This window comes from Empidonax traillii, unplaced genomic scaffold (assembly GCF_003031625.1).
Source record: "Empidonax traillii isolate 1590-97213 ecotype Southwest subspecies unplaced genomic scaffold, ASM303162v1 scaffold356:size572493, whole genome shotgun sequence".
Lineage (NCBI taxonomy): Eukaryota > Metazoa > Chordata > Aves > Passeriformes > Tyrannidae > Empidonax > Empidonax traillii.
In genome coordinates, this window is record NW_020955549.1 from 173,911 (window position 1) to 201,704 (window position 27,794).

General features: G+C 49.5%; 1 protein-coding gene across 3 annotated transcripts in view; it reads left to right on the forward strand.

Annotated features, from left to right (window-relative positions):
* The first annotated feature begins 3,764 nt into the window (after positions 1-3,764).
* The window catches only part of IQSEC1 (IQ motif and Sec7 domain 1), a 316,957-nt gene continuing 292,927 nt past the window's right edge, over positions 3,765-27,794 (forward strand). For all 3 annotated transcript variants that reach the window (XM_027892538.1, XM_027892539.1, XM_027892540.1), the window contains exon 1: positions 3,765-4,114. In XM_027892538.1, the coding sequence (XP_027748339.1) occupies positions 3,849-4,114 (266 nt within the window). In that variant the 5' untranslated portion in view covers positions 3,765-3,848. The remainder of the gene's footprint in view (positions 4,115-27,794) is intronic.

Sequence of the window (27,794 nt, forward strand, 5' to 3'; positions counted from 1 at the left end):
GCCCAGGGAAGTTGTGGCTCCTCTGGATCCCTGGGAGTGTCCAAGGCCAGGTTGGACGGGGCTTGGAGCAGCCTGGGACAGTGGAAGGTGTCCCTGCCCATGGCAGGGGGAGGGATGAGATGATTTTTAAGGCCCTTTCCCACCCAAACCATTCTGGGGGTTTATGACCTACACATAAACTCTGACAACAGGATAAACTCGATTAGCAGGATGAAATTCCTTAATGTCTCAACACAACAAAGCAGAACCAAGAAGTGAGGGAGAGAATTGAAGGGCTGAAGGGAGAGACTAAGAGAGAAATGCAAGCAAGAAAGAAGTGGCTTCGAAGAGAATTTTTAAAGAGAGAGGTGGAGGGCAGAGTTAAGATTGAGCACAAATCACTGCATGACTTCTGAGTCCTTGTTTTTTTATTTTACACTGACCTAATTATTTTACATAGAAAAATATGTATCAGAGGCTTTTTCCTGGTCTTATCTTACTTTGAAAAAATTATTTCAGCAGTTTGCTGACCCGTGGCAGTGTTAGCCACCCCAAACCGCTTTTGAAACTGTGACATTTTCTGCTTTTAGTTTTTATGCAGCACCATAAACTCAACTCTGACAATCCAATTTCAGAACTGAACAGGCAAACACAGACTCACAGAGTGCCCTGAGCTGGAAAGGACCCACAGGGATCATGGAGTCCCCCCGTCCTGCTCTGGACACCCCAACCATCCCACCCTGTGCCCGAGAGTGTTGGCCAAACACTCCTTGAGCTCTGGCAGAAAATACCAAGGCTTGAGAGAGTCTAAAGTTAAGAAGGCCTTCCTGGTGGGATATCTGAGCAGGGAGGTTGGACTTGATGACCTCCAGAGGTGCCTTCCAATCCCAACCACCCTGTGATTTATGTCTTGCCAGTAATGTATCAGTGAGAAATCCCACTTTCTGAATGAGCACCGCTTCCTTTCATATTTAAATCTTCCTTGGCACTTTCCCAGGCAAGGATTAACCATGTGCTGCTTGGCCTCCAGAAATGGAGGGTCTGAGCTATGATGTCAGCACGTAATAAAAGCGCTATTTTGGTGATTCTCATATTTAAAAAGGTTAGGCTTGATGTCACTTAATTTTCTAACTGAGCAAATCTGAACAAGCTGGATCTGCTTTTACAATCTGTGTCTTCACAGATAGAGATTGAATATATTATTGATTCCATGAATATGCTTATCTTCCAGGTTTACCTCTTCTTGTTAGTTTATGGAGTGTGACGGAGCAGAGGGGCTTGGTGAGGCACAGACACAACCCCTCAGACATGGAACTCTCCTTCCCCTTTCAGTGCTGAGCAGCAGAACACATCAGGAACACGGTGCAGGAAGCCAGGGTGCCAACCCCAGGGCATTTCTGAGGGCTTAATGTGGTTTTCAGACTAATTTATAGTTTCCTGGGGAGCGTGTTCCCCTTGGGTTTGATTTTCTCCATGTCCTCTACAGAAAGCACAAGCTGCTGAGTGGGAGGTCAGGTTCATGATCTGGTTCCTGGGACCCTCTCAGAAAACCCTCCCAAACCAGGCAGACAGAGCCAAGCAGCCAATCCCTCCTCCTCAGGCAACTCCTCATCAAGGCTGGGAGCTGAACAAGATACAACTTTCCATTTGGGAATGGAGGCATTTTCCTGCAATCTGGGAAAGAAAGCAGGAAATTCATCACACTTAACCTGGCATGTGCCTCCCATGAACTCGGGCATTTCTGCCTAAAAAGGGGTGTCTCAAACTGATCCTCACTGTAAAATGATTAATAAGCTGCAGATACTTTAATGAGTTTTGAGTGTCTTACTTGGCATTTTATTTTGCATATAAGAAACAACTTCACCAGCTTTATTTGTTAATTTAACCCCTGACAAATATTCTGGCTGCCTACAACTATGCAGGTTGCCTCAGTGAGATATTGTGATAAGCATTTCTTTCCACACAGAGCAAACTGTTCTTCAGCAAATGTATTCTGGAAAAACAGTACTCTGAAAAAAAAAATAGATTTTTAACTGTTCTAATGAAAAATACCGATCAAGTTACTGGGACAGAAGCTCGGCCTCTTCAAAAACCAGCTAAAAACCTGTGAATTCACGATTCCCACTTTCCCATGCCCCTTTTCCCCGCGCTGACAGCCCGAGGCAGAGGGGCAGGAGCTGGGACATCCACCCTCTGCTTGGGAGCTCCGGTCCAAACCCTTCAGCCCCTCAGGCCGCGGACAGATGGGGACGACACAGAGCCTGCAGCCTCTCCAGCAGCGGGTCCCGCACCCCCTTGCTCTGCTGCATCAGCCGCCCTCCTGAAGCGGTACAGCCTGGCCAAAGGTGAGAAAGAGCCGACTCCACCAGGAAGGGTTTGGGAAGCAGCGACAGCAAAACAACTGCTCCAAGAAAACGTTATTAAACGAAAACTTGAGAAGTTGAAAGGTGGAGAGAAGAGGGAGAAAAATGAGAAAAAAAAATTAGGGAGACATGAAGAGGAAGGGAGGAGAAAAGCACGTCTTCACCTTCCTATCTTCTTCCTGCAGTATCTCCCTCTGTTTCCCTTTCCTACTCCCGGTTCTCACAAGCATTCCCAACACACACTTGGGATGATACAGGACCCAGACCTCAGCAACTTTTCTTGGCTCGATGCAGCCTTAGCGGGACGCGGCGTTTCACCAGCGTAGGTTTTAATATCGGGGACGCTGCTGGGAGAGGCGGGGGGTTCTGCTGGGCACCCAGCTTGGGGGGCCAACCCTCGCTGCCACCTGGGCAATGCGAGCCCGTTCCCAGCTGTGCCGGGTCAGAGCTCGGCTCTCCCGGCGGGTCCCGCTCCCCGCCCGCCCCCGCGCACATCGCTGCTCCCGGGGCGCGGGGCCGGGGCCGCCCCGCTCCGCCGCCCGCACCGCCTCGGGGCCCCGCAGCGCTCCCGCGCCCCTCCCGGGGCTCCCCGGCCGCGGGGGAACCGGCCCGGAGCAGCGCGGGGATGGGGCGCGGGCATGGGCTGCAGGAATTAGATGCAGGGATGGGATACAGGAACGGGCGCAAGGATGGGATGGAGGGATGGGATACAGGAATGGGGCGCGGGGACGGGATGAAGGGATGGGGCGCGGATGTGGGATGCAGGAACGGGGAGCGAGATGGGATGCAGGGATGGGGCGCGGGGATGGGATGAAGGGATGGGGCGCGGGGATGGGATGAAGGGATGGGGCGCGGATGTGGGATGCAGGAACGGGGAGCGAGATGGGATGAAGGGATGGGGCGCGGGGATGGGATGCAGGGAATGGGGAGCGAGGTGTGATGCAGGGAACGGGGAGTGGGATGGGATGCAGGAATAGGATGGAGAGATGGGGCGCTCCCGGAGCCCCCCGCCATCCCCCCCGGAGGAGCAGCCGGCGCTACTTAAGCGCATCCCGGCGGCGGAGCCCGGCGGGGAGGCGGGCGCGGCGGCCCCGCGGCAGGGACAGCCCGCGCCCATGCCCATGCCCATGCCCATGCCCATGCCCGGCCCGGAGCGCGGCGGGGGCGCGGGCGCTGCCAGGCGACGGGAGAGCTGCGGGGCTGCGGCGCGGGCAGGGCGGGACGGGCACGGGCGCGGGCACGGCGGGCGGGCGGCAGCGCGGCGGGGCCCGGGCGGCTCCGGGCGGCTCCCCCGGGCCGCGGCCCTGCCCTCGCTGAGCGGGGGCCGAGCGGCAGCAATGGCGGCGCGGGGCCGCCGCCCGCCCGGCCGGCCGCGGCTCTAGGAGGGGACGCGCGGGGCCGCGGGGGGCCGGGTTCCGCGGGGTTATTTATTCCTTCCCTCTCGCTCAAGTTGCCGGCGGACGGGGCCGGCCCGCACCTGCCCCCTCCCCGAGCCGCGGGGCGGCCATGGAGAGCCCCGCCGAGAACCCCAGCAAGGCGGCCGAGTACCTGAAGGAGCTGAACAAGATTATCGAGACGCAGCAGGAGCTGCTGGAGAAGCAGAAGCGGAGGATAGACGAGCTGGAGCAGCAAGTGGCCAAGTTGTACCACGAAAATGCCTGCCTGCAGGACGAGCATCACCGGCACCTGGCCACATGCCGGCTCCAGCAGGGCGTCCCCCCCGCGCCCCCGGGGGTGCTGAGCGCCATCCAGGAGAACGCCAGGCACGAGAAGTAAGCGCTCGCAGCCCTTTCTTTGCCCCCTTTCCGCGGAGGGTGTTTCGGTTAGCGGGGCTCCCCTTCCCTTTCCCCTCCTGCCTTTCGGGTCCCCAAAGGCGCCCCGCGCCCCAGCGCTGGGAACGGGGATTCCCTGCGGCGATGCCCCGGAGCGAGCCCCGGGCGCAGTGGTGGGGTGTCCCCCATGAACCCCAGCCCCTCAGGTGCCCGTGTGTCACTCGTGCTCTGTCCCGGGGTCCCAGGGGGGTGGTTGGAGCCGCGGCGGCACGGCCGGGGCTGCCCCGTGTCCGCAGCCGTCCCTGCGCTCGGGAGATGCCCCGGGCAGGACAGCGGGACCGGGGCTCTGGGAGGAGCGGGGCGAGCCCTGCCCTTCTTCCCGCGGCGTGTTCGCTGCCGGTCTGAGCGCCCCGGGGACGGGGGTACCCCCGTGGGAGCCGCTCGCCCCCCGGGCGATGCCGGGGATCGGCCCGTGGCTGCCTCCGGTAACGAAAGTGACCCGGCCCGGGGTCAGTAAACATTGGCCGCTCGCCACCGGGCTGGCCCCGGCCAGCGCCTGCTCGCCCCGCGCGGGGCCGCCTGCGCTCCCGGCCGCCGCATCTATTCCAGCCTCTCTAATCTGTAATTAATCGTCTACGTCTTTCCAGGGTCGGGAAAGCCGCTTAGTTGCGCGGTTCCGAAGTAGCAGGGATTCGGGAATAGCAGGAACTGAGCTCGGCGCTTTCCAAGCGTGTTTCTACTTCGGGAAAAGTATTTAAGGCTTGGCTTTCCAGGAGCGGAGTGGGAAAAGCATGCATCGGATTACGAGCCCACTTGGCCGCTTGATACGGCACAATGGGCTGTTTGTGATCCGCTGCGCTCGAATTCCTTAGGTTTGTAATACAGGCACGGCGGCTCCCGCTCGCCGCCAGCCCCGGGATGCGGGATGCGGGATGCGGGACCTCCCGCTTCAGACAGGCGGGGAGGGCTAGCCCCTCGCCATCCCCGGGCCGGGGCTGCGGGATGCCCGTCCCGCGGGGCCGGGATGCCCGGCATGCCCGGGATTCCCGTCCCGCCGGGCTCGGAGGGAGGCACCGGGTGGGTCCGGCCGACCCTGCGGGGACCCGCCGGGGCTGGGGCAGCCCCCGGTGCCCTCGGCCGCGTCTCCCTCCTGGAGGCCCATCCGCTGCCGCGGGGGATGCCCCGCCTGTTCCCGGAGAGCTGCCCCGATCCCATCAGCTCCCGCTGGCTCTGGCAGTGCCGCTCCTGCTGCTCCCGAGGCTGCGGTGGTGGCTCTGCTCCGGAGCAGCGTTTTCTCTGCGCGGTGCTGGGGGGGGTTTCAGGAGCCCTGGAAGGGTCGCTAGGCACACAGTGTTCCCCTTGCCTGCTCCTGTTTCCCAAGCCTTGCACTGGCCGGAGCACAGCGGGAAAGGGAAGCGGCTCTGTCTTCCCAGCTTCTTTTCTGCTGCCAGAATTAACACTCAAGGCTTTTTTTGTGATGTTGGGGTAATCACTTTAGGCTTTTATATAGAGATATCTCTATGAAAACTAAGCAAATAGCTCCTTTAATAGACTGGAGAGCATGCTGTCATTTATCAGTCAATCAATCCCTTGAGGAGAAAGAGCTATTTCCAGAAAGCATGGAATAGTTATACAAATCCTACCCCGTGTATCCATGTCCAGTACCCGAGGATTTTTGTGGCTGTGCTTCCAGAACAAGACATCAACTCAGCTATCTTGTCCCATTTGTCTCTTGCAAATGACATTACTAAAAATTGTACAAATGGCTTGCCTGGTTTGATAATATTTCTCCTCTGCAGCCCAAGACTCATTTGCAGAGCCCTCCTTGGGCAGGCAGCTCTGGGGACTCGGAGGCTTTTAAGTCTCTTAAGTGGATTTGATGCTGGGATCAGAATTAATCTGGGATATTTATGGCAGAGTTGTATTGCTTTGAGGCATAGCCTGGGGGCTTAGTGGGGAAGCTGGGAGACAGCTCCCTGTGTCTGGCTGGGCCCCTGGCCCACGTGCAGGGCTGGGGGAGCCACATTTTCAGGGCCACCTTCATCTGAGGAGCACTGTTTTCCCTCCCCCCCCCCCCCCCAAATGGTCCTGTGTCATCCCCCTCCCCGTGTGGGGAGGGATTGTCTTGTCTCCAGGTGACCCTGCCTCTCTGTGGGGGTGGATCCCTGTGTGGGACAGGGGCTGTGGCAGTGGTTGGTGAGGCCCCAGGCTGTCCAGGAGCAGGGACAAGCAGCCACCCACAGCCTCAGTGTACAGTCTGGCTGGATACAAAAGGTGGAGGAAGTCCCCGACTTGGAAAACAGCTTTTTGTTCTAAAGTCTCCCTCCAGTCCCGCAGTTACCTTGGCTTTCTGACAGCCCAGCCTGCAGGTTCTGGGTGTCTGCAGCTTCCCATTCAGAAGCTCAGTCTCAGTTTCCCCAGAATTAAAAGTCACGTGCACCTCGTGTATGTTTGGGTGGGGAATAAGGATCCCTTAGTTGCTGAAGTTCAGTATCAGCTGCAAGTGATGCTGAAATGAGGTTCCCAGGGATTAGGAGGCAAGTGGTGTGTCCAGTTTGTGCACAGACCTCCCAATCCTCCTCCTTCCAGAAGCACTTTCATGCCTAAGCACCATCAGTGACCACTGCTCTTCCTTAGTGCTCAGTGCTTCAAAGTAAAGGGACTGGAATCCTTTTTAGAGGAAACTGGGCTTCTCTGGGTCTGAGACAGTGAGAAATCAGCGCTTTTAGAGGTTGGCTTGTACCCTGACTTGGATAGTTATCCTAAAGAAGTTAAAAACTGTGCTGCTTTTCCATGGAGAAAGAGCCTGGTAAGAGTGTGAGCAGGAGGGAGAGAAGAGTTGTCTGCTGAGATGGAACCATCCGAGAGAGCCGTTGTTTGCAACTCGGTCTAAATTCTGCACCTGGCCTGACTGATTTATTTTTAAATGAATCCAGGACTGTTTTTTTTTTCTTTGGGGGTGGGGGTGGGGGGATCAGCCACAATTGGGAGCTGTGAGAAACCCTGCCTGTGCCCAGGAGATGCTCTGAGCCGAGGTGTCCCCGGAGCAGCGGAGTAAGTGGCAGTTGTTGCTCTGGTGACAGTCACATGTGAAGGCTGCGTTGTGCCCTACATAGCCCGAGCTTGTGACTTTGCATGTCGCTGCTGGCACTGCTGCCCCTGCCACAGCCTCAGCAGGAAGTCAAAGATTGCATTATTGTAGAGACCAGCCTGCCTCCTTTCTCCCTCCAGAGATGTCCTTTGCTGAGACAGACTGTTCGGATGACGTAAATCCCATCTCGCCGCCTGTGCTGCTCTCGAGCAGCAGCTTATTTTTGTTTGCTGGAGTGGAGTGGGGGGATCCAGCAGCTCTCAAAGTAGGCTCGTGTTTGGGCAAGCTTTTGCTTTTCTCTGCCTTCTTGGCAGCAGGGATGGAGACGAAGTGCTGCTGTTGGGTCCCGTCTCTCCGTCAGCTGCGTGGGAAAGTGGGATTTGCGGCTGGAATTCTGCAGTGGAAGCGCAGTTATTACTAGAAGATGCATTTCTACTTGTTCAGCTTATTCTGGTCCTGAGGAATATATTTATGTGGAAAGCACACCCAGAAAGCACACAAGATAGCACCACAGGCTGCTGTGTGTTCTGTCAGCCCTGTAGCAGGATGGGATGGGCACTGGGCAGGAACCTGCATCTTCAAATAACTTCAAATACCCTGTTCACTTCATTTTCAATCCATAACTGGAACGGGGTGATTGCTGAGTGCTGAGAATGAGGGTGTGACACTGAAGGGAGGGCTTTGGCTTTTGGAGCACTCATTTTGGTGTCATTGGTGTGATTTGTGCAGCAGCAGACGGGTGAGCATCTCTTAGATCAGGCATTTGTTGTTCTGGCAGGCTGCAGGAAATCAATAGTGTGAAGATGTGCAATAAGATGTGAACTTGCTAACTAAACTCAGCTAAATTATTTCGGGCCTGTGAGATATCGGCAAATTCTTGTACTTAATATCTGTTAAATGTTGAGCTAAATGATAACACGCAAAGACAGATTCATCTGAGGAGTGATGTGTAGTGGATAATCAATAAAACAGGCTGTGTGTGTGGGGGGAAAGCACAGTGAGGGCAGAATAATGTGCTGGTATCGAGAAAGTTTCCTGGGAAGTCTGAGCAGGGAGAGAAAACATGATCCATAAAGAGAAGAGCAAAAATTCCTGCTGCTTTGGGAGAGGAAACCCAGTGCAGCAGAAAACAACCCATCCTGCAGCATAATGGGTTTGAAGGGGCTTTCACAACTTGAGGTAAATGTGTCCCATTTAAAGCAGAGCAGTCCTGAAGAATTACCAGGGCTCAGTGGAGCTGGTGAAGCCTTTTATTCTGCTGACGTGGAACACAGGTTTTTGAGCTCCCTAACTTTGGAGCTGTGTTCTGAACTCTAAGAACAAAGTACATTTTCGTGCTGGTTAATGCTTTGATGGCCCTTCTTATGAAATCCCTGTCGAGGAAACCGAAAAGCACTCCCAAAGAGCTGCTTTTGGGAAAGATTTGGCAGCACTCGTGGATCCTGGGAGCTCAGAGAGCAAATGAGAGCTGCTGTAATTACCCAGTGTGTGTCTGGAAGGTCTCTCCCAAGAACCCTCCCTCCTCACAAGCCTGGCTGGGATGCTCAGGGCACACACACACACACTTCATTCATGAGTGCTGTCCGTGGCTCATCCAAGGGCTGGAAGGGAAGGCCCTTACCTGGTCTTTATTAGCAGTTTTAATCTGCTGGTTTGCTACTAGAAATCACAGCAGTGAGTGGAGCGTGAAACAAAGACAAATCTCCAGCAGTCCTTGGGGGAAAGTTTCTTCTGGAGCAAAATAAGGCACACAGCTCTTTTGAAAACCTGAAGCAAAACACATCACACCCCAAGGAGTATCTGTAGGAAGAGCTGATTTGAGGGCAGATCACAGAAGCTCCGAGGAAAGAAAGAACAAGGCATTTCAAGGTGTTTTCTTACAGCATGCTTATGGGGGGAGTAAATTATTAAAACGGAAATAGTAAATTCTTAAACTCTTCTTGCAAGTAGAGTCTCGAAGAGCTTAATTTCCTTTTTTTTTTTTTCCACCCAGCAGAACTAGGTGGCTGTTCCTCTTGTGCTGGCCAGTGATGCTGAACTGACCTGCTGTGCTGAATTCAGTGCCTGGTGCCAGACCTTGGCCTTTAGGTGCTGAGATTCCAAGTGGAGTGGGGCCCTCCAGAACTTCCCTTAAGGGGATGAGGCTGGTGAGGAGCAGCCTTGGTTGCTCCCTCTGCACCTCCAGCTCTGGCAGTGATTAATTGTTGTCTCCCTGCGTGGCAGAGCCGTGCAGACCCTCAGAGCATCTCAGAACACTGAATTTCCCTGGAGTTCATGGCTCAGTCGGGGTCCCAGTCCCTAATTTGGGGGACAGTTGCCCCTAAAGCAGGCAGGCTGCTCCCAGGAGAGCTCAGGGGCTGTTCCTTGGAGCTTTTCTCCTGCCTCCTGCGTGCAGGTGCAGGGAGGTCACCTCGTGCCACTCCCCAAGGAGGTGTGTGGGAAGCTGCTTAGGTAAGTGGATTTTGCAGGTCAGAAGTAATTCCTGATGTGCAGCCCACACTTGCATTATTCTAATTTGATCCCATCATTCCGACTCACACCCTCTCTCTTATGTTAATTCCAGGTTTTTTTGGCGAGTTTTGCAGCCTGCAGATACTTTCAGGCTGTACCTGCCAGAGCTCCTGCCTTTCATCTGAGCTCAGCGAGCCCGTCACTGAGGTTGTCATAATTCCCTCTGCCCAGAATTTGCCTAATTGCACTGTTTTTCTCGGCAGAATTGTTGAGTTGGAAATGGAGGCAATCACCAGGCTGTGGTGCATCAGAGCAGTGCAGTTTGGAGATGGATATGAACCCATTCTGCTGGTTTTGGGGAGCTGTCCCTGATGGGGGCTGCTTTTGTTCCCACCCCCATTCCTAAGGGGCTGCTCTGCAGAGCCTTTCTGGTGTTTCCTGGAAATGCTGGAATTGTTACTGTGCTAGAGTGGGAGAAATGCTGGTTTGTAACCAGAAACCTGGATTGGGTTGTTCCTGCCGAGGGTCACTGCCCTGGTCTGGTGATTAAAGACAGCAGCAGGAGTAAGAAGTGTTTCTTCAGCCCCCTGTGTGACCTGTGCTGTGCCCTGGGCAGAGCTGAGCACTGCTAATGATTGCTGTTTTACAGGTTAATGACCATCTCTTATTGGGCTGCTCAGAGATCGGGGTAAAAAAGTGGTTGTGTTTGATATCACTCTTCAGACAAGCAAGTTTGGTTTTTTTTTTAATCCTTTGGGGCTGTAAACCAACTTGTTTGAGTTTAGTGATGTTGTGTGTATGGTTGGTGATAGGAAAAAGTAATAATGTCAAAATAATTGTCTCAGAAAATGAATCCCAGACTGGTTTGGGTTGGAAGGGACATTAAAGCTCATCCAGTGCCACCCCCTGCCATGGGCAGGGACACCTTCCACCAGCCCAGGGTGCTCCAACCCCCATCCAACCTGGCCTTGGACACTTCCAGGGATCCAGGGGCAGCCACAGCTTCTCTGGGCAACCTGTGCCAGGGCCTGCCCACCTTCCCAGCCAAGAATTCCTTCCCAATATCCCATCTCTCCCTGCCCTCTGGCAGTGGGAGCCATTCCCTGTGTCCTGTCCCTCCATCCCTTGTCCCCAGTCCCTCTCCAGCTCTCCTGGAGCCCCTTTATGCCCTGGAAGGGGCTCTCAGGTCTCCCTGGATCCTTCCCTTCCCCAGGTGAACCCCCCCAGCTGTCCCAGCCTGGCTCCAGAGCAGAGATTGCTGCAAAGTGGCCAAAATCCTCCTGCGGGGTGGGCGCTGGAGGGAAGGAGCAGCTTTCACAGCACGATCTGAAAACCTCAGTCCTTCTCCAGCCGGGCGTGGTGGGAATGCGCCTTTTTGTTTCTCAGTCCCTGATCCTGGAGGGAATCTCGTCCCTCCCCATCCCAAAGCAGCGCTTTGGGCTCGGGGTCTGTGCTCCCTCTGCTGGCTCGGCTTTAAATCGCTCGCCAGTTCGGTACCAATGTTTTTATTTATAGAAACGCATAAAAATACATCTGTAGTGAAGAACCTGCCTTGGAGTGGCAACGTCTGCACCGCTTCTGCGTCCCTCCAAACATTAGAAAGGCTGCTGGGAACGCAGGGCAAGGTCTCACGAGTCAAGTTTTGTCTTAAAAGTGCAGAGTTAAACTTTCTTTTCAAGCAGTGCCATTTTAAAATATTCACAGGAAAGAAATGACTCTACTGCAAGGCATCTGTGTAGACTGAGTCTCGCTGCTGTGCTAGATAAGAAAAATGCTGCAACCGAGGAGCTCTCTATAGCAACTGATTGAAATATAATATACATTATTTGCATGTTAATAAGATTTCTAGTCAGACTTCCCCGACAAACACGAGTAGAGACAAAGACATACATGTATTACATCTCTGACTGCACCACAGTAATTCACATTTACTCGGTGTAAATAGCACTTTACTCTGAATAGTGAGGGAAATAAAGCAGCAGAAGGAAGGTGGGGAAACAGTGATCCTGTCCTTCTTTAGAATTTGGGATGCAGCTGGAAGCTGATGCTTGTTGGGGTTTCTGCAGCTTTGCTGGATTTCTTCTGGCTGAAAAGGACTGCAGGTGACTCAGGAGCTGAAAACTTGACCAACACTTGTCTCTAGTGTGACAGTGGAGAATTAGTCCTGCAGCTTAGTTTCTGCAACTGGGCCTCTATTTTTGTGTCTAAAATTGAGGTGTAAACTTCAGTAGCAGAAGGTCTGTGTGTGCTGACACGACTGTTGATGAAGGTGAAACAATCACCCACTTCTTGGGCTTTGTACTGCTGTGCATTTGCACTGGGACTTGAGAGAACAATGGCAGGATCTCACTTGGAGTTTCTGAAATATCACGTTTTGGTGTTGGCAGCCTCTGTTTGGAATTTGCTGCTCTGTCTGTGCTGTGGGGGTGAGGTTGTGTGGCAGTTCACAGAATCACAGGATGGTTTAGGTTGAAAGGGACCTCTGATCAAATTCCAGCTCCTGGGAGGATTTTAGTGTTCTCCTGTACTTCTCCCTTGTGGGAATCACTGCAGGGCCCAGGATGGGTGAAAGCTGTTCCACAAAGTTAATTACAGATGACACAGTTTTGTGGGTGCTGGGTTGGTTCAAAGTGAGGAGAGTTGAACACTCTGTAATGCTTTTGCTCGATCAGCTGGTGACCTGAGGGGACCAACATGCTGCCTGTGTGCTCTGTAAACTGTGGAGAGGCAGGATGAAGAATTGCACCTTGGATTCCCACAAAAGACTTTCCAGTCCTTAAGATTATTGCCTCAGTCAATTTACTGTTGAAATAATCTTTAAAACTCACAGGAAGCAAATCCCATCAGCCCCAGATGACCCCTCTGAGGATCCCTGTGTAACAGCCTGAGCTTGGAGCTCGTGTTTTGGAGCTTGGCAGCTGCTCCAGTGAAAATGGGATGTCCCCAGGTTGGGGTTACTCAGGGATCTGCTTGGTGGAGTCCCATGGCAGGGAAGAGGGGCCTGAGAGAGCTGGGCCCCTCAGCTCACTCAGGAATCAGCTCCTCTGAGCTCAGGACTGATCCCAACCAAGAACAAGTCAGGCAAAATCCCAGGAGGCCTGATGGATGAACAAGTTGCTCCTGGACAAACCTGGAGACAAAAAGGAAACTACAGAGGGTGGGAGCAGGGGCAGGTGGGCTGGGAGGGTACAGAGGGACCATCCCACTTTTAGTTTAGGAAAACTAAAGTAGAATTAAATCCAGCCAGGGATGTCAAGGGCAGCAAGAGAAGCTTCTCTAGGACTGTCAGGGATAAAAGGAAGGGCAGGGAAAATGTGAGCTCTCTCCAGGAGGGAACAGGAGACCTGGTTACCCAGGACAAGGAGGAAGCTTTGTAACCAAAGAAGAATCTCTTTGAAGTTCTGATGTCATTTAAATGAGGAGAGCAGGGGTTGATTATCCCTGAATTAATGAGGCAAGGCCCTAGAGTGGGGACTTCTTTGTGGAGGTGTAAATAGGGAGCATCAGCCTGAATGTCTCCTGTGTCCCAGGGAGAAGCTGTCAGGGAATCCTTGCCCCTGCTTAGGGGAATACTAGGACAGGGCAGATTTTGGCAGTGGACTGCACACCCTTAGGTCAGTAGGACCTCAGTCTCTGGTTGGGGCTGGTTATAGCTGAGAAATGGTATAATTTAATACGAGGTGGGCACGACCTCTGTTCACTTGACTTGTCCAAGTTCCTCTATTTCAGAGTTCACTACAGGAGCATTTTATTTGTCACTGTCTTTCTATGGCTGTGATGGCTCTCTGCTCACGCTTGGGGAATATAAAATCTTCTGTTTGTTTGTCTTCTGTGTGCTAATAATGATCCTGGAAATACAGCAAAATGTCAAGGATGTGTGTGAGGCACTCCAGACAAATGACTGTCTTCCAGTTCAGGTCCAAGCATGTCCCATCAAGTCTGCAGTGCTGATCTCTCGGTAAGGTTTCTGAATTTAGAAAGTTATATTTCACAAGAATGAAGATTTTTTTTTTGTTTTATTGTAAACCAAAAGAAAGTCAAAGCAGTTCTGATATATTGTAACAGATAGCAGCGTTCTTTAAACGGGGTTTCTTGGCAGGACAGACACACAACAGTGAACCTGAAGGGCTTGGAGGAGTTTTCTGAGCACTCAGAGCTGTTGCAGAGCTTTCCATGACTGCTCTGGGGGTGCAGAGCAGGGGCACTCGGGCGTGCCCTCTTTGATCCCGTGCTGGCAGCTGAGCTGGGCAGGTGCCAGGTGTGCCCTGGGCATGGATCTGCAGTGAAAGCTCCGTGTCTCCAGCGCTGGGGCTGCTCCAGGGGATGTGCCCCTGCCCTATGTCCTGTGTCCATCGTCCCCCCAGCCTGCAGTGCAGTGGGAAGTTGTGGCTGTGCTGGATTGGGAGGCTCCTCTTGCCATTCCAGTCACGGTGGTTGCAGTGCAGGGATTGCAGAGCAGAGCCATCATTCTTCCTCATTCTTCCTGCTTACTTTGCTACATTCGCTTCATCTTCCTTTCACTGCTGAATTTAGAGTAGGAACTGCTTCAGACCACATTCTGCTTGATAGCCTTTTGTTCCCTTGATGGTTTCCTCAGCGAGGCTGCCTCGTGTTCCTCCAGAAATCTGGGCATTGTTATTCAAATCCAAAGCAACTTGATACACTTTAAATTCTTGCCTCGAGTGCTGGGACCCGGCAGCACCGTGGACCCCAGGGTGTGTGTGGGGTGTGCTGCCTTTGAGGCTGGATTTTGGTAGGTTTTGTGCAGTGGTGTCCTTTGTTAGGGAGCAGATCAGGCTGTTTCTGTGGAGGGTCCTCATGGTGACAGTAAAGCAAGAATTCACAGCTGTAGGAACATCCCTTCGGGGTTTCACTTGCTATGTTGTGATTAATGGCTCTGTGTTGTGGAGAATAGATGTATTTTGACTTTCTTCTTGTGTTATGCAGACCCATGGCAGAAGCACTTGGTCTTGTTTCCAAGTTGGAAAAGGTGTGTGCACTTCAGAGGAACTTCTGCTCTAGTCTGTTCTTTCTGCTTGGCTTTCTTTGACCCAGGCAGGACTGGGAATGGGGATTCTTAAACCATCAGTGTCAAACTTACTGCTAATCCCAAACATTTCATGTTTGCCTTGGCCTTTTTAAAGGCAAAACTGGCCTGTATCATCTCCTATCTTAATTCATGCACTGGGGACCTGGGGAGGTGTTCAGTGCCATGGAGGTTGGCAGGCTCTAGTTCCAGGAAAGTGGAAGGGTCACATCTGACACTTCCAGGATTTCCCTGTTCATTTAGCACAACCTTCCCTGGAGCTGATGTCCCTGATGGAAGTCCTGAGGAGCCAGGCATTGCTGTGCAGGGGGTAGGGCTGTGATCTGATGCAAATGAACCAGCTGGATTTGAATAAGCTAAAAATCTACATTCAGCTTTCAGGCCTGGTGCTATTTTAAGCTTTTAATTGAGTCCACCACTTCTTGAGGCTGTCAGGGTGGAGGGAGTGACTTTTTTCTTGCAGAAAAGGAGCAAAGTGCCCGTGTGTGTCCAGTTTGCTGAGGCTGTGACAGCGGTGCTGGTGCAGTGTTGGTGCTGCAATGGAACACTGCCCTGCCTGGGGGGTCAGTGGCTGTGCCAGTGTCTGGAGATGTGCCTGCCAGTGGTGGGAGGGAGGAAAGTTTGCAGTGCAGGAACTTCCCTGTGAACTTCCTCCCGAATGACTTGGGAAGAAAAGTTGGAAGGCAGTGAAATGAGACTGATGGAATTCAACACCTACTCCCGGCCTGCATTGCAAGGAAAACTCTAAAAGGGTGATGAAATCCACCTCACAGGAGGTGTGTGAGGCCTCTTGAATCAAAGGCCAATAGTTCATCTCATATTTATTTCTGGTGGTGAAACTCCACAGACCAGTGCCAAGCTCCTGCTGCAGATGGATCACCCCTCAGTGCTGGTTCAGTGTTTGATCAGAGGTGATGTGCAGACAGCTGGGAACTGAAGGAGGGGAGGCAAAGAAATTAATTGCTGCCCTTGCTTTCCCCAGTTGTTCTGCCCTTTGAGTTTCCTGCCCTTTGCTGCTTAAAAAAAAGAGGAAGAGTTGGACTTGAATCTGGATTCTCTGTTAAGCAGCACAGGTTGCTTTTAATCCTAAAAAGGAGATTTGCTGAAATCTCTTCACAGCAATATGATTAAATTGTGCACAAGGGTTCCAGCAGTCCAGTCTTCTGTGTTGGTATTAACTTGGGGACAGATGAAACCTCAGCACTGACAGGGCACAGTTCATCATCAGAGGCACTCTGTGCTCTCCCTTGGACCTGCACCTGTGCCTGGGGCAGGGATATTGTCCCCTGGGAGCTGAGCCTGGGCTTGTGCAGATGAAGTCAGAGGGAGTCTGGATGTGTGGGAACACCCCCCACTTCCCTTGGTGTGTTCTGTTGGCATCTGATCCGGGCTGTCCAAGGGGCTGAATGACAGTTCAGGACCTTCAAGGACCTCAAGCCTTAAAGGAAACCAACATTCCTTATAAAAGCGGGAAAAATGTTTGGCTTTTGGGTTTTCTGTGGTTTGTTTTTGTTTTTTTTTGGTGGTTTTTTGTTTGGTTGGTTGGTTTTGGGGGGTTTTTTTGTTTGTTTTTTTTCCCCTACCCCCTCTCCTCTCCTTCAATATAGTGACAACTTTGAAGGGATAGAAATTTGCCTGTCTTGGATCTTATCCCCGAGAAACTGGTGCTGATATTGGTGCTCCAGAGTAGCTCTCGGACTCTCATCTCGCAGGGGTTTTTACATGCTGGGGGGTAATTTTCCCCACTTTCTTTCACCAATCTGACAACTTCCTACAGAGACCTGATCTCTATCCAGTGTACCTGATGAGAGGAGCTCCTGCTCAGGGGGCTGAGGGCTGTGTGTCCTCTCACCTTCTCCCTCTGGAAGAAAGAAAGTACCATTTTTTAACACACATTGCAGAGTTATGCAACTTCTCCAGGAAAACGCTTCCCAGCCCTGAGCTTCCCTCCTTATGTAATGTGATCCATCGCCAGAACCTGCTGACACAAGCCATGATCTTCACCCCCAGCTGCTCATGAAAAATGTATCGCTTCCTTGACCTCATTCATTTACCTCCAAGGCCGTGGGCAGGATTAGGAACTGGGCTGAGTGTTTCAGAAAACTGCTGGTAGATCAGGTGCCCGTCTGGGGTGACTGCTGAGGGAGCTGACAGGGGCTGGGGCTCGTAGCTTTGCTCCTGTGAGACTGCCATGGTTTTAGGTGATGCTCTGCTGTGTGAACATCTCAAAGTAGGTGCTTCCCAGACTTTTAAGGAATGAGCAGAAGTGGGTTTTGTGTGACATGACGTGACCCTCTTAAGCTGTTCTATGAGTCATCTCTCTGCGAGTGGAGGAAACCATTAAAGCTCTTTAAACTAAATGAAGAGTCCCTTTTAGTCAACATTATTTAATTGAGAATGCACTCCACTTGTGCTAACCATGCAGTGAACCTTGACATCACCAACACATCGAAGTAGCTTTACAGATGTAAATGGCAAAGGTCACCAGGGCTTTGCTGATTATTAAAGCTTGTGCAGGTCTATAATTTTGTCAGTCTTGCTGCATTATGTTGATTTATGCTCTTGCATTCTGCCTCCATGCATACACTGGGGAGAAGGGGCTGTTCAGCAGCCTCTGTTCCAATAATAAATACCAAGCAAAACTGGTGTGATCTGCTCTGTAATTTGGGGGGGTGAATCCCCCAGTAATCACAACTGCTGGGGAGCTTCTCTGGTCCATTTTCCCCCAGGAACAGTTATGAACTGGAACCACTTAGTACTCAATGCATTTTGAACCCAACCCTTTGGAGCTTTCTTTTAAAGCTCCCATGAAAGGAACTAAAAAGACCATTTAGAGACAAAAAACCAATTTTTAAGTCATCGTGATCCTTGGCAGCTGAAATGTCAACAAAATATCTCAGATCTGCATCCAGCAGCTCAGCTAAGCACAGGATTTTCACTTGACTCCCTGTGCCCAGCTGAGTAGTGGTTTCTGCTGATGAAGAGTTAACTGGGCAAGATCCTCACTCAGGCAGAAATGATTGCTGGGAGTGACCTCTCCACTATTCCAGGGCTCCTTCTTTCCCAATAATGGGAAGTCTGTCTTAATTGATAACAGCCAATATAGGATGTTATCTTCACCAATTAAAGTCCTTTACTTTAAGGCAGAAAAAGTGACAAGTGTGCTGCCTGTGATGTCTGCCAGCTTATCAGAGAGTGATTTTAGTGGAGCTCTTTGTCAGCTGCAAAGACTTCTTTAACCTAAGCAGGTTGTTTGAGTTAAAGACTAATGCCAAGGCAGGGTAGCTTGATCTCCATAAATTAGGGAGGTTCCTAGGAGATGGAGAAACCTCCAGTTAGCTTTCTCTTTCAGGTAAGTCAGACTTCTAAGCAGCAATAAGTAGTAAAGTCTGGGTTGTGATCACAGCCAAAATAAACCCCAGTTGCCTGAGGATTGTGGAGCTTGTGATGCTGTCACAGCAGATCAGTTGTTCCCTCCTCTCTTGGCTAATTCCGCTCAGTCTGAAGTGTGGATGGAGTTCCTGCTGCTGGGCCCCCTGCACTTGGCAAGATGTGGTGAACAGACAGGGGTTGAACACATGAGCTGCTGCTCTGCAGTTGGAGGCCTCCCATGGTGAATTGTTCGTGGAATTGAAAAGTTGACCTAAAGGAGCCAGGCTGGGAGAGCTGGGGGGGCTCACCTGGAGAAGGGAAGGCTCCAGGGAGACCTGAGAGGCTCCAGGAGAGCTGGAGAGGGACTGGGGACAAGGGATGGAGGGGCAGGACACAGGGAATGGCTTCCCACTGCCAGAGGACAGGGATAGGTGGGATATTGGGAAGGAATTCTCCCCTGTGAGGGTGGGCAGGCCCTGGCACAGGTTGCCCAGAGAAGCTGTGGCTGTCCCTGGATCCCTGGAAGTGTCCAAGGCCAGGCTGGATGGGGCTTGGAGCAACTTGGGAAGGTGTCCCTGGTGGAATGAGATGATCTCGAAGGTCCCTTCCAACCCAAACCATTCCATGATTCTGTTCCAGATGAGGATCAGTGAATTAGACCCCAAGGAGGGGTTTAATGTCAGAGGTTCTGGCTCCTAGGCCAGACTACCTGAAAAGCAGCATCCTTGTCTCCCTCTGGGAAGCACAGCAGCAGGGACACCTCCCAGCAAAAGAGGAGGAGGTGAAGTAAGAGGATTAAACTACAAGAATTACTCAGGTGTATCTTTGATCAAATTCTGATCCCAGTACAGGATTACCAAAGTAGATGCAACATTGGAGAGTTTTCACTGATTCTGCTGGAATAAATGTCTGTTGTTGACTTACTCAAGCGTGAAAACCGAGGGAGAGCAACTCCAAGGACACTCCAAATGCTCGTGTGCCTTGTTCTTATGCTCCTTACATTCAGCAGAGGGAAGCTGAACAGAGATCAGGGCTACTGCTGTGTTTTATCCCAGCACTGTCTGTGCCCAGCATTCCATGGATTCAGTCCATGGGAATGCCCTGGCCCCCTAGATGGGGTGTGTTATGCCTGAGGTCTCAGGGAGGGCTCCCTTCTTGTCTTGGTGCCTGAAAGGGGAGCCAGATGTCCCCCTCTGCAGCTCAGCCCGTGCTTGGCTTTGGAGTTTGATCTGCCTGATCTTTCCCAGCCCGCTTGACACCCTCCAAATTTCACTTTCTGTCTCTGCTTATCTTTCTTCAGCTCCCAGGAGTTTATATTTGGGGTCCATCTGGTAGCTTGGCCTCACATGACAATTTTATTTGGGCTTGTTTCTTTGCACATTCTTCACGTGGCTGTGAGTTGTTTGGGTTTATTTTCAGACCTAACACCAATATCTAATTCTTTGATGTTGTACTACCCACAGAGCTGCAAATATTTTGGTTTGCATGTGACCCCTAATCCAGTGTTTGAGCATCAAAAAGTCCATGTTGAAGGCTTCCTGTTGGTACAACAGGATTACAGACATCAGAAGGCAGCTACACAGCACCAACTTATTAACTATTAATTGCATTATTTCTGGGTACAGCAGCTGCTTTAGGATTTGCTCCTTCAGTAGCTCTGGAAAAAGGCCGTCACTGATGTGTCTGGGTTATCTTTGCACTTCTGATAATATGATTCTTCCTATTGAGAGCAAGAAAAAAAATCCTATTTCCCTCCATAAAAGTAACATGGACAGTAACTGATACTTTAGAAAACCTCATTTCCCTTTACCTGCTAGTTTTTCTTAAAAAAACCCCAAACATTATAAACCCAAATGAGAAATCAACAAAACCAAACCAATCAACCAAAAAACAAAACAAACAAAAACCCACACGCACAAATCCAAAACCAAACCACCAAACCAAGCAAAACAAAACAAAACCACAACGAAAAACCAAACCAAAAACAAACCCACAAAAAGTCTCATGTTCTAGTGGCTTTTGCAACTGGGCCATTCATTTGAGAGTTGGCTGATCCTGGTGGGTCCCTTCCAACCCAGAATATCCTGTGAGATCTGTGAAACTTGTACTTTATTTTACTTTTAATCAACCAGACGTGTCAAAACAGCCCCTGATAGCCTTTTGTCCTTCCTCATCCAACAAAATATCCCATTTCTTGCTGTTTCTTTTCAGTAGGAGGGAGAAAAAGCTGCAGCCCCAGGGGGTGGTCAGAGCCCCCAGTCATTGTCCCTCGTGTAAATGGACTTTCAGAGCTCCTCAGACAATGGTGACGTGGCCCAGCTTGGGAGGGGAGGCTCCAGTGAGATCTTATGCTGATATTTCTATTTTTGTTGAAAAAAATGTATTTTGATGCCATATCTACGGTGTGTTTGACTAAACAGTCCATTGGACCTCGGGTTTTTCAGTGGTTGTGCTCCTAAGACATGAAACTTCCAAATATAGTTTCGCCTCAGAGCCTTCAGTAGTTCTACAGTCCTGTTCATCAGCTGCATTTTCTCCTGGTTTTGGACTTTTAAGTATTTAAAGTTGAAGGCAGGATTTTTCGCTGCTTTATATATTTACACAAATATGTATTTATATAATATATATCACATAAATAGATTATACACAAATATATCTATTTTATAAAATATTTGTATATACTGTGAATATATACAATATTCACAATACACAGCCTTTCTAGTCTGGGTTCTTAGAATAATTTTTATATATATATATATATATATATATATATATATTAAATCTGTTGGGATCCAACAAGTGGACAGACTTTCTTGAGCTGAAGCTCCTCACACCTGGGGGTAACTGTGAAGCACTGCCCTAGTTCAGAGGTTTTTTGCTGCTCTACAACACTTGCAGCACACAATGAACTTAATGAAAACTCACAACCAGGTTATTCTAAGGTGGAAATCTCAGCTCTGCAGTAGAAAAGAGCATAGTCCAAAGTTTGCTGTTACTCGGACTTGAGAATTAAAAATAAATAAGTAAAAAAAAAAAAAATCCCAACAAAGCAAAATGAATTGCTGTCTGATCCCTTGTTTATAATTAAGTAAATGGATCAACCTGAAGCACTCAGAAGTGGGGCAGCTTTACTAAGGGCTCTCAGCAGCTGACAAAGCATCAGTATATTTATTAAAATGCTGAGTCTGTGTTTTCTTTGTTGCTTGAGCTGCCAGTGGAATCCCTGAGTAGCCACCAGGTTTATCTGACTTTCTGCTTTCTATATTGGTGATCCTCCCCCCTTGTGTGAGTGTGTGTGTTGGGATCCCAGGGGTTAAATCCTGACCTCCTCTTGGTGCAGCTGGGAGGGTCCACAGAATGCATTTTCCCCAGGGAATTTTACCATTCCCATGTCGAGAGGGTTGGTGGAATTCCAGTTTCATGAAGTGGGTGTAGGAAACCTACTTATGGCACTCGTGCTTTTCACTGACACCATCTGGAGTGGGAGCCTTGGCATTCATGAAAAACTTGTTCTTTATGTAAGGCAGGGAAGAAAAATCCTTCCAGAACAGTCAGCCCAGGAAACACAAGACTTCCCCCTCTTTCCTCTCCTCCCTTCCTCCAGAAAAAGGAATTTAGAGAACCCAACTGCAAATGCCACGTGAAATGCAATTAAAAGGTGTCTGTGACTAAATGTCTCGTCTTGCTTAGGAAACATGCCCTGATATTTTTAATTCCAAGTCAGAGATTCCTCCTCTATTCCTGTCATCAATACTGAAAAGTGTTTTGAGGAGAGGATCAGAAGAATCAGATGCTCTGCCTGCAGTTATTTAAGGAACAGGCTCCCAAGCTTAGCAGATTCTGAGGGCTGAACATCTTGGTTTGTATCCACCTCAGTTAAAAGGGTGTTGAAAAACTCGCTGAACTTCAGAGAGGTGGGGTCAGCCTGTCTAAAAGTGCTTTTATTTTCTGGCCAGCTGGTAAATAGCTGACCCTGAGTGCTCATCTGGTCAGTATGATGTGGAAGTGAAGGGTCTCAGGAGGAATACTTAGAATTAAAACCAGTTTAGTATTTATAAACTGAAAGGGTAGAGCTAGTGAGAGAATTGAAGAGTTCTTTCCCAAATGAATTGGAAGATCTCATACTTAAATACAGGGGGGGAAGGGACCATGACCTTTGCTGGGTGAAATTCTGGCTGAAAGATAAAGGCCTGCCTGGCCCTGGAGTCAGCTGGGATGGCTTTCCAGAGGGGAGGGCAGAGTTTTGGTAGTTTCAGGCTGAGTTTGGAGCTAGGTGGGTAGTTATCAGAAGCTTTTCAGGATCTTTAAATATATTTTTTTCTGGGTTTTCCTTGGTTTGGTTGGTTTGGTTTGTTTTTTCCCCCATCCCACTCACAGCAGGGCTGGCAAAGTGATCCTACTCTAAACAAGTGATGTGAGTACCAGAACAGTTCTCTTTACAACATGGAATCATAGGATGGTTTGGGTTGGAAGAGACCTTAAAGATCATCCAGTTCCAGCTTGCTCTTGGGTCATGCTTGGTGGTTTTATCACACCTTTATCATGATTTTTCTTCTCCAGAGGGTGATCCTTTTCCCGACACCTCTGGTTTACCTGTCTCTAAACAGTATCTGTGCTCATTTGGTACTTCTGTGATTGCAATCCAATTAACAGGATTTAGCCAAGTATGGCTTTGGAAAAGAAAGAAGCCCCTATATGTGAATTATGTGCATATATGTGAATTAACTGATTATTAGCTGGTTATTAACAGGGACAAGTGTGCACTGAAAACTCCTTTGCCTCAGTGATAGAGTCAGCACAAGTTTCATCTTCCAGCTCCTTCCAGCTCTTGAATTTGATTTGCACCAAGAGCAAAGAAAATAAGCCACTTCTCCAAATGCCTTTGACATAACAAGGGATGAAGCTCAGCGGGGCAGCTCTGTCTTCAGCTCAGTAAAGCTGGCTCTAAATGTCAATAATTAACCAAGGCCTTGTTTTCTTTGCCAGGCCTTCCCTCAAACATTCCGGGCCCACGAGCAGCTGTTCTTGTTGTGTTTATCTGTTAGGAAGAGCCCACCTTTGTGGATTGAAATGCTGGGGCTTGTTTTATAAACTCTGTTCCTCTGGCACAAGCACAGGGCCAAAGAACATCTGTTTGTGCAGCCACACGAAGCCAGGGCACTCTGTTCTGGTGTTTAATCCCTTCTGACAATGTTAGACGTGACCTTGGTTTTCAAAGGTTCAAACACCCTTGTGTTCTTTGTGTCACCTTTCCTTGATCTTTTTGAGGTTATTGTGCATTCCTGCAGGCTCTCAGGTTTGGTTGTGTCCTTGCAGGTGTAACATGTTATGAAAACCAGGCGTGGTAGATAAAGAGAGTAAATGCAGTATAAAATAAATACAGCAGCTGGTATTTGTGTAGATGTTGACTTAGCTTTCTTTGGACGAGATTGCAGTTATCTCACTCCAGTAAATTAGAAATACAGTGTTGATATTGAACTAATGATTCTTTTTATTTTTAATCTTGTGTGTGTGTTCTGGTAGATTATGAACTGCTTTTATGGGCCTTTTTACAGCCCATCCTCCTGTTTGCAGCCCGTGTGTTGCAGGGCCATGAGGTGTAACCTGGCTTGGTAAATCAGCTCAGCTGTGCTCTGACCTGCACCACATGGGCTGGGCATGGATTTCAGATTTAATGGTACTGAATGACATCAAGTCCCAGCCAGCTTCTGACTGTCACTCCTTGCAGATGGCTTTATTGGGCTTGTAATTGATTCTTGGTGATCCCTGGGGGTCCCTTCCAGCTCAGCACATCCTGTGGTTCTGAGGTGTTTAGTGCACACTGTGGGGTGTTACTTGCATTTTCTGAGTGTCAGCAGTGTGAAGGTGGTTCTTGGAGGGTCCAGAAGCAATAATGTGTTCTGTATGTGTTTGCTTGGAATTTTTTGGAAGTAGCGTCATGATTTTACTCCTTTTGTCACAAGAAAAGCTGCAGATGGGGAGTGGAGAGTTGTTTGTTACTAACAGAGCAGGAGTTTATCTTTGATGTGGAAGTAAATGTAGCTGTGCTAGAATCTCACCATGGGCGTGTGCAGATAACCCACTATTAACAATTGAATATGAAATCCATTTGGAACCCACTCTGTCTTGGAAGTTGGGATGGTGTTTGGAAAATTTACTAACTCTGTGATGGGTAACTGAGGGTTGCTCTGCTCTGCTGGAGGTGGTTTTACGTGGTGGGAAATGCTCAGAAGATGGGGGTGACCTCACAACCCTTTTGCATTTATTTTAAAGCTGAGAGATGACTGCTCTGGGCTGTAAAGGAGCTGTGAGCTCAGGTGTGGGTTGTCAGGAATAAACGCTTCCATGCATTACTTTAACAGTTTGATCCTCAGTGCTCAGTTCCTGTCTTACAAATTCAGCTGGAGCTCAGCATCAGGCAGGGCTGAGCTTTGCTGATGCTTCAGAAGTGTTTCAGCTCTACTCAGGTAGTTAATGAAGGCAGTGGGACTGCTGGTGGCATTTCAGGCTCCTGCTGGATTGGGATGTGTATTTTCTGGGGATAAGCAGGCAGTGCTGGTACTGTCCCTGTTCCTCTCCCTGGAGTCTCCTCTGCACCATCATCTTCCTCCCCATGCAGGGCATTCAGCACAGGGGAAGCATCCTGGTGCCCTCCAGGCCTGGAGGGGAAAAAAACCCTAATAAAACAATGGTAAAGAGCTTCAGATATCTCCATTCTGTCCTAAATGACCCTCTCCAGCCTCTGGCTGAGGAGGGGAGCCAGGCTGTGGTCAGGAGGAGAAGATGGAAGCTGGGAGGAAGCTTTGTGTCTGGAGCATGCAGGAAAAGCTCTCACAGATTTTTTTGGCCATACTTGTCATTTCAGCACATCACAGAATTAAAGAAACTAAACTAAAAGGTACCTACAATGCAGGGATAGGAAGCTGGAGAATTCAGTCACCTTCCAGTGCACAGCTTAAGGACTGAGGCTGGGGGTGGTGCAAGAAGAGGTAAAGACCTGCTGTTACATAGAGGGGATGGCAACCTCTGCCAAATCCCACAATATTTAGTGTTTGGATTCCCACCTCATGGTTCAGAATTCCAGCTTTATTTAGGGATGATATTTTTAAGCTGGGGTGGTTTTTTTTGGATATTTTTGCTGTGGCACATCCTGGCTTTTTATACTCCCTGGAGAGAAATGTTTGGCTTGCAGTGAAGTGGCAGCAGCGAGAGACTGAGCCATGTTTTTATTTGGGAAGGAAAATATTTTGCTGAAGCCTTTGCCAAGAACCTGCACCTTTAAGGGCAGGAGTGTGAGGGAAGGGGCTCAGTTGAATTGATTTGTAGAGGAGCTGCTGATTCCTTCCCTGCAAAGCTCAGGTTTATCAGATTGGGGCACAGTGGATCTGCTCTGCACAAGTGTTGGGGTTAGGGCAGTTTTTAAAAACCAGTAAATCTTTACCTGCAGCACAAGTATTTCAGCTGGAAGTGCTGCTGTTGCAAGTAAGTTCTTAATGTAACAGCATTGAATTTTTTTTTTTTTTTTTTATCTGCTGAGATAAATTGTTGTTAAATGCTCAGCTGCTGCTCTTTATCAGGTGCAGATGTTCAGCCTGTAGCCCCTTTTCCTCCTCTCTCTGTCCTCACCAGCCTTTCCCCCCACCCCTGGCATGTAAAGCCCACGTTAAAACCGAGCAGGCTTTGGAGCAGACCTGGGGTGCCCTGGTGTTCAGGTGATCTCCAAGCAGTTTATGAACGAAGCATTATCCAGGTTACATCAATCCCTGCTCCTCAGAGCTCCCAGATGCAGTGCAGTGACGAGCTCCTCGTGTTATGTCACGGTGTGACCCATTTCTGGTGTGCTCTGAGCTCACCAGCAACTCCCAGTTGTTGAAGTTATTGAAATAAGATCATTTTCAACTCGAGCAAAGCTCTGAAATAAATGCTTCTCTTCAGGTGAGAATAATGACACTGATATAACTTTGACTCGAGTGAAACCAGGGAAATTTAAATTGATTTGATTGTTGTTAATAGTGAACTTGATGCGATGCTACGGGCACTAATGTTGTGATTACACTTGGAAGGGGAGGTGTGTGTACACCTTGAGCTAGTACTCTGTCACAGGGCTCTGTCTAAATGAGGTGTGACTGATCTCATTTGCCCAGGATCAGGCTCAATGTCCTCTGCTGCACCAAACAGCTCACCTGTGTTTGTGCCTCCTGCGTGTACAACGTGAAGGGTGAGCCAGGGGAGGGCTTTGGATGTGCTTAAGCTGGGGCTGGGTGAGCCAAGAGAGCCTTGCATAACATTTACCTAATTTTTAAAAACACTTAAGGATTATTTTGCTTGTTTGTTTGCTTGTTTTGGTGGGTTTTTTGTTTGTTGGGTTGGATTGGTTGTTGGGGTTTTTTTTTGTTTGGTTGGTTTGGTTTTGTTGTTGTTGTTGTTGGGTTTTTTTGGTTGGCTTTTTTAAATTATTTTTTTATTTCGGTGGGAGTGAGAGAATCAGGAAGCCGAAGAGATAGAACCCTAAAAGCAATATTGGCACACTTTCAGAGGTAATTGCTTTTCTCTGTTAAACCTGACTCTGATTTCTAATCTTGCACATGAGCTGTGCCAGCTTCTGAGCTGAGCTCAGGCAGTTGTAACCTGTCCAAAGTTAAGGAGGCCGTGAATGAACTGTGGCCTCTGCAGGGCTGTGGGATCCTTGGCTTTGCCTCTGGAGCAGAGCTGTGCTTCCTTGTGTGCTGCATTCCATGATCTGCCTGGCAGGAGCTGGGGGGGAATGTTGGGCTCTTATCCCCAGGGAACAAGGGATGGGACAGGAGGGAACGGCCTCAGGTTGCACCAGGGCAGGTTGAGGTGGAAATTAGGGAATGTTTCCTCATGGAGAGGGGGTGTCAAACACTGGCACAGGCTGCCCAGGGCAGTGGTGGAGTCACCATGAATGGCAGTGGATGTGGCACTCAGGGACGTGGGACAGTGGAGGGCTGGCAGTGCTGGGGGGTGGGGGGACTCCAGGATCCTGCTTTTCCAACCTTAATGATTCCACAGTTGTACCCCCCACCCCCATCCTTACTGCAATAAAAAAGCAAACATAACCCAAAACAGTCTTGTAAATATGAAATTCTGTTTAATCTTTAAACCCCTCCACAAATTGTTTTTCTTTGTAAGCAATCCCTGCTAATACCAGATTAGCAGGGCTGTGTCCCTGCTTCCTTCTTTCAGCTGTTCCATAGAACACACTGCTATTCCCAACAGATCCAAGCTTCTCCTTAGCCAAGCAAAACTAACATCAATATGGATTTTTAAAGGGAGGGAAGAGGAAATTATTTTTGTGTCATAAATTACTGATATTTTCCTATATTCCAGTGTAATTCTAGCCTAAGTTAATGTATAAACTGAGATTTGATTTTTAAACTGAAAATAGGATGCCTTTGGAAACAATTTAAATTTTTGTAATATCATCCAATTTTATTAATACAGGTATAGCTTAAATGGCACTTGGAATAACAGCAGGTGCTGCTACTCCTGTGTGTTTTTTGTAGTGGGAAAAAAATAACCTCACTGAGATACTGAAGATGAACAGCTGGAAAAGCTTTGGGTCCAGAACATGCTTCTATCCCTTCCAGTCCTCAGCCTCTAGTCTCTTGGATGATGCTTTTCCTCATCTGGGCAGGATCCCATCACCATAGGAACGGAGTGCCTTTGGAATAGGTTTTCTGAAAGGGACACTTCAC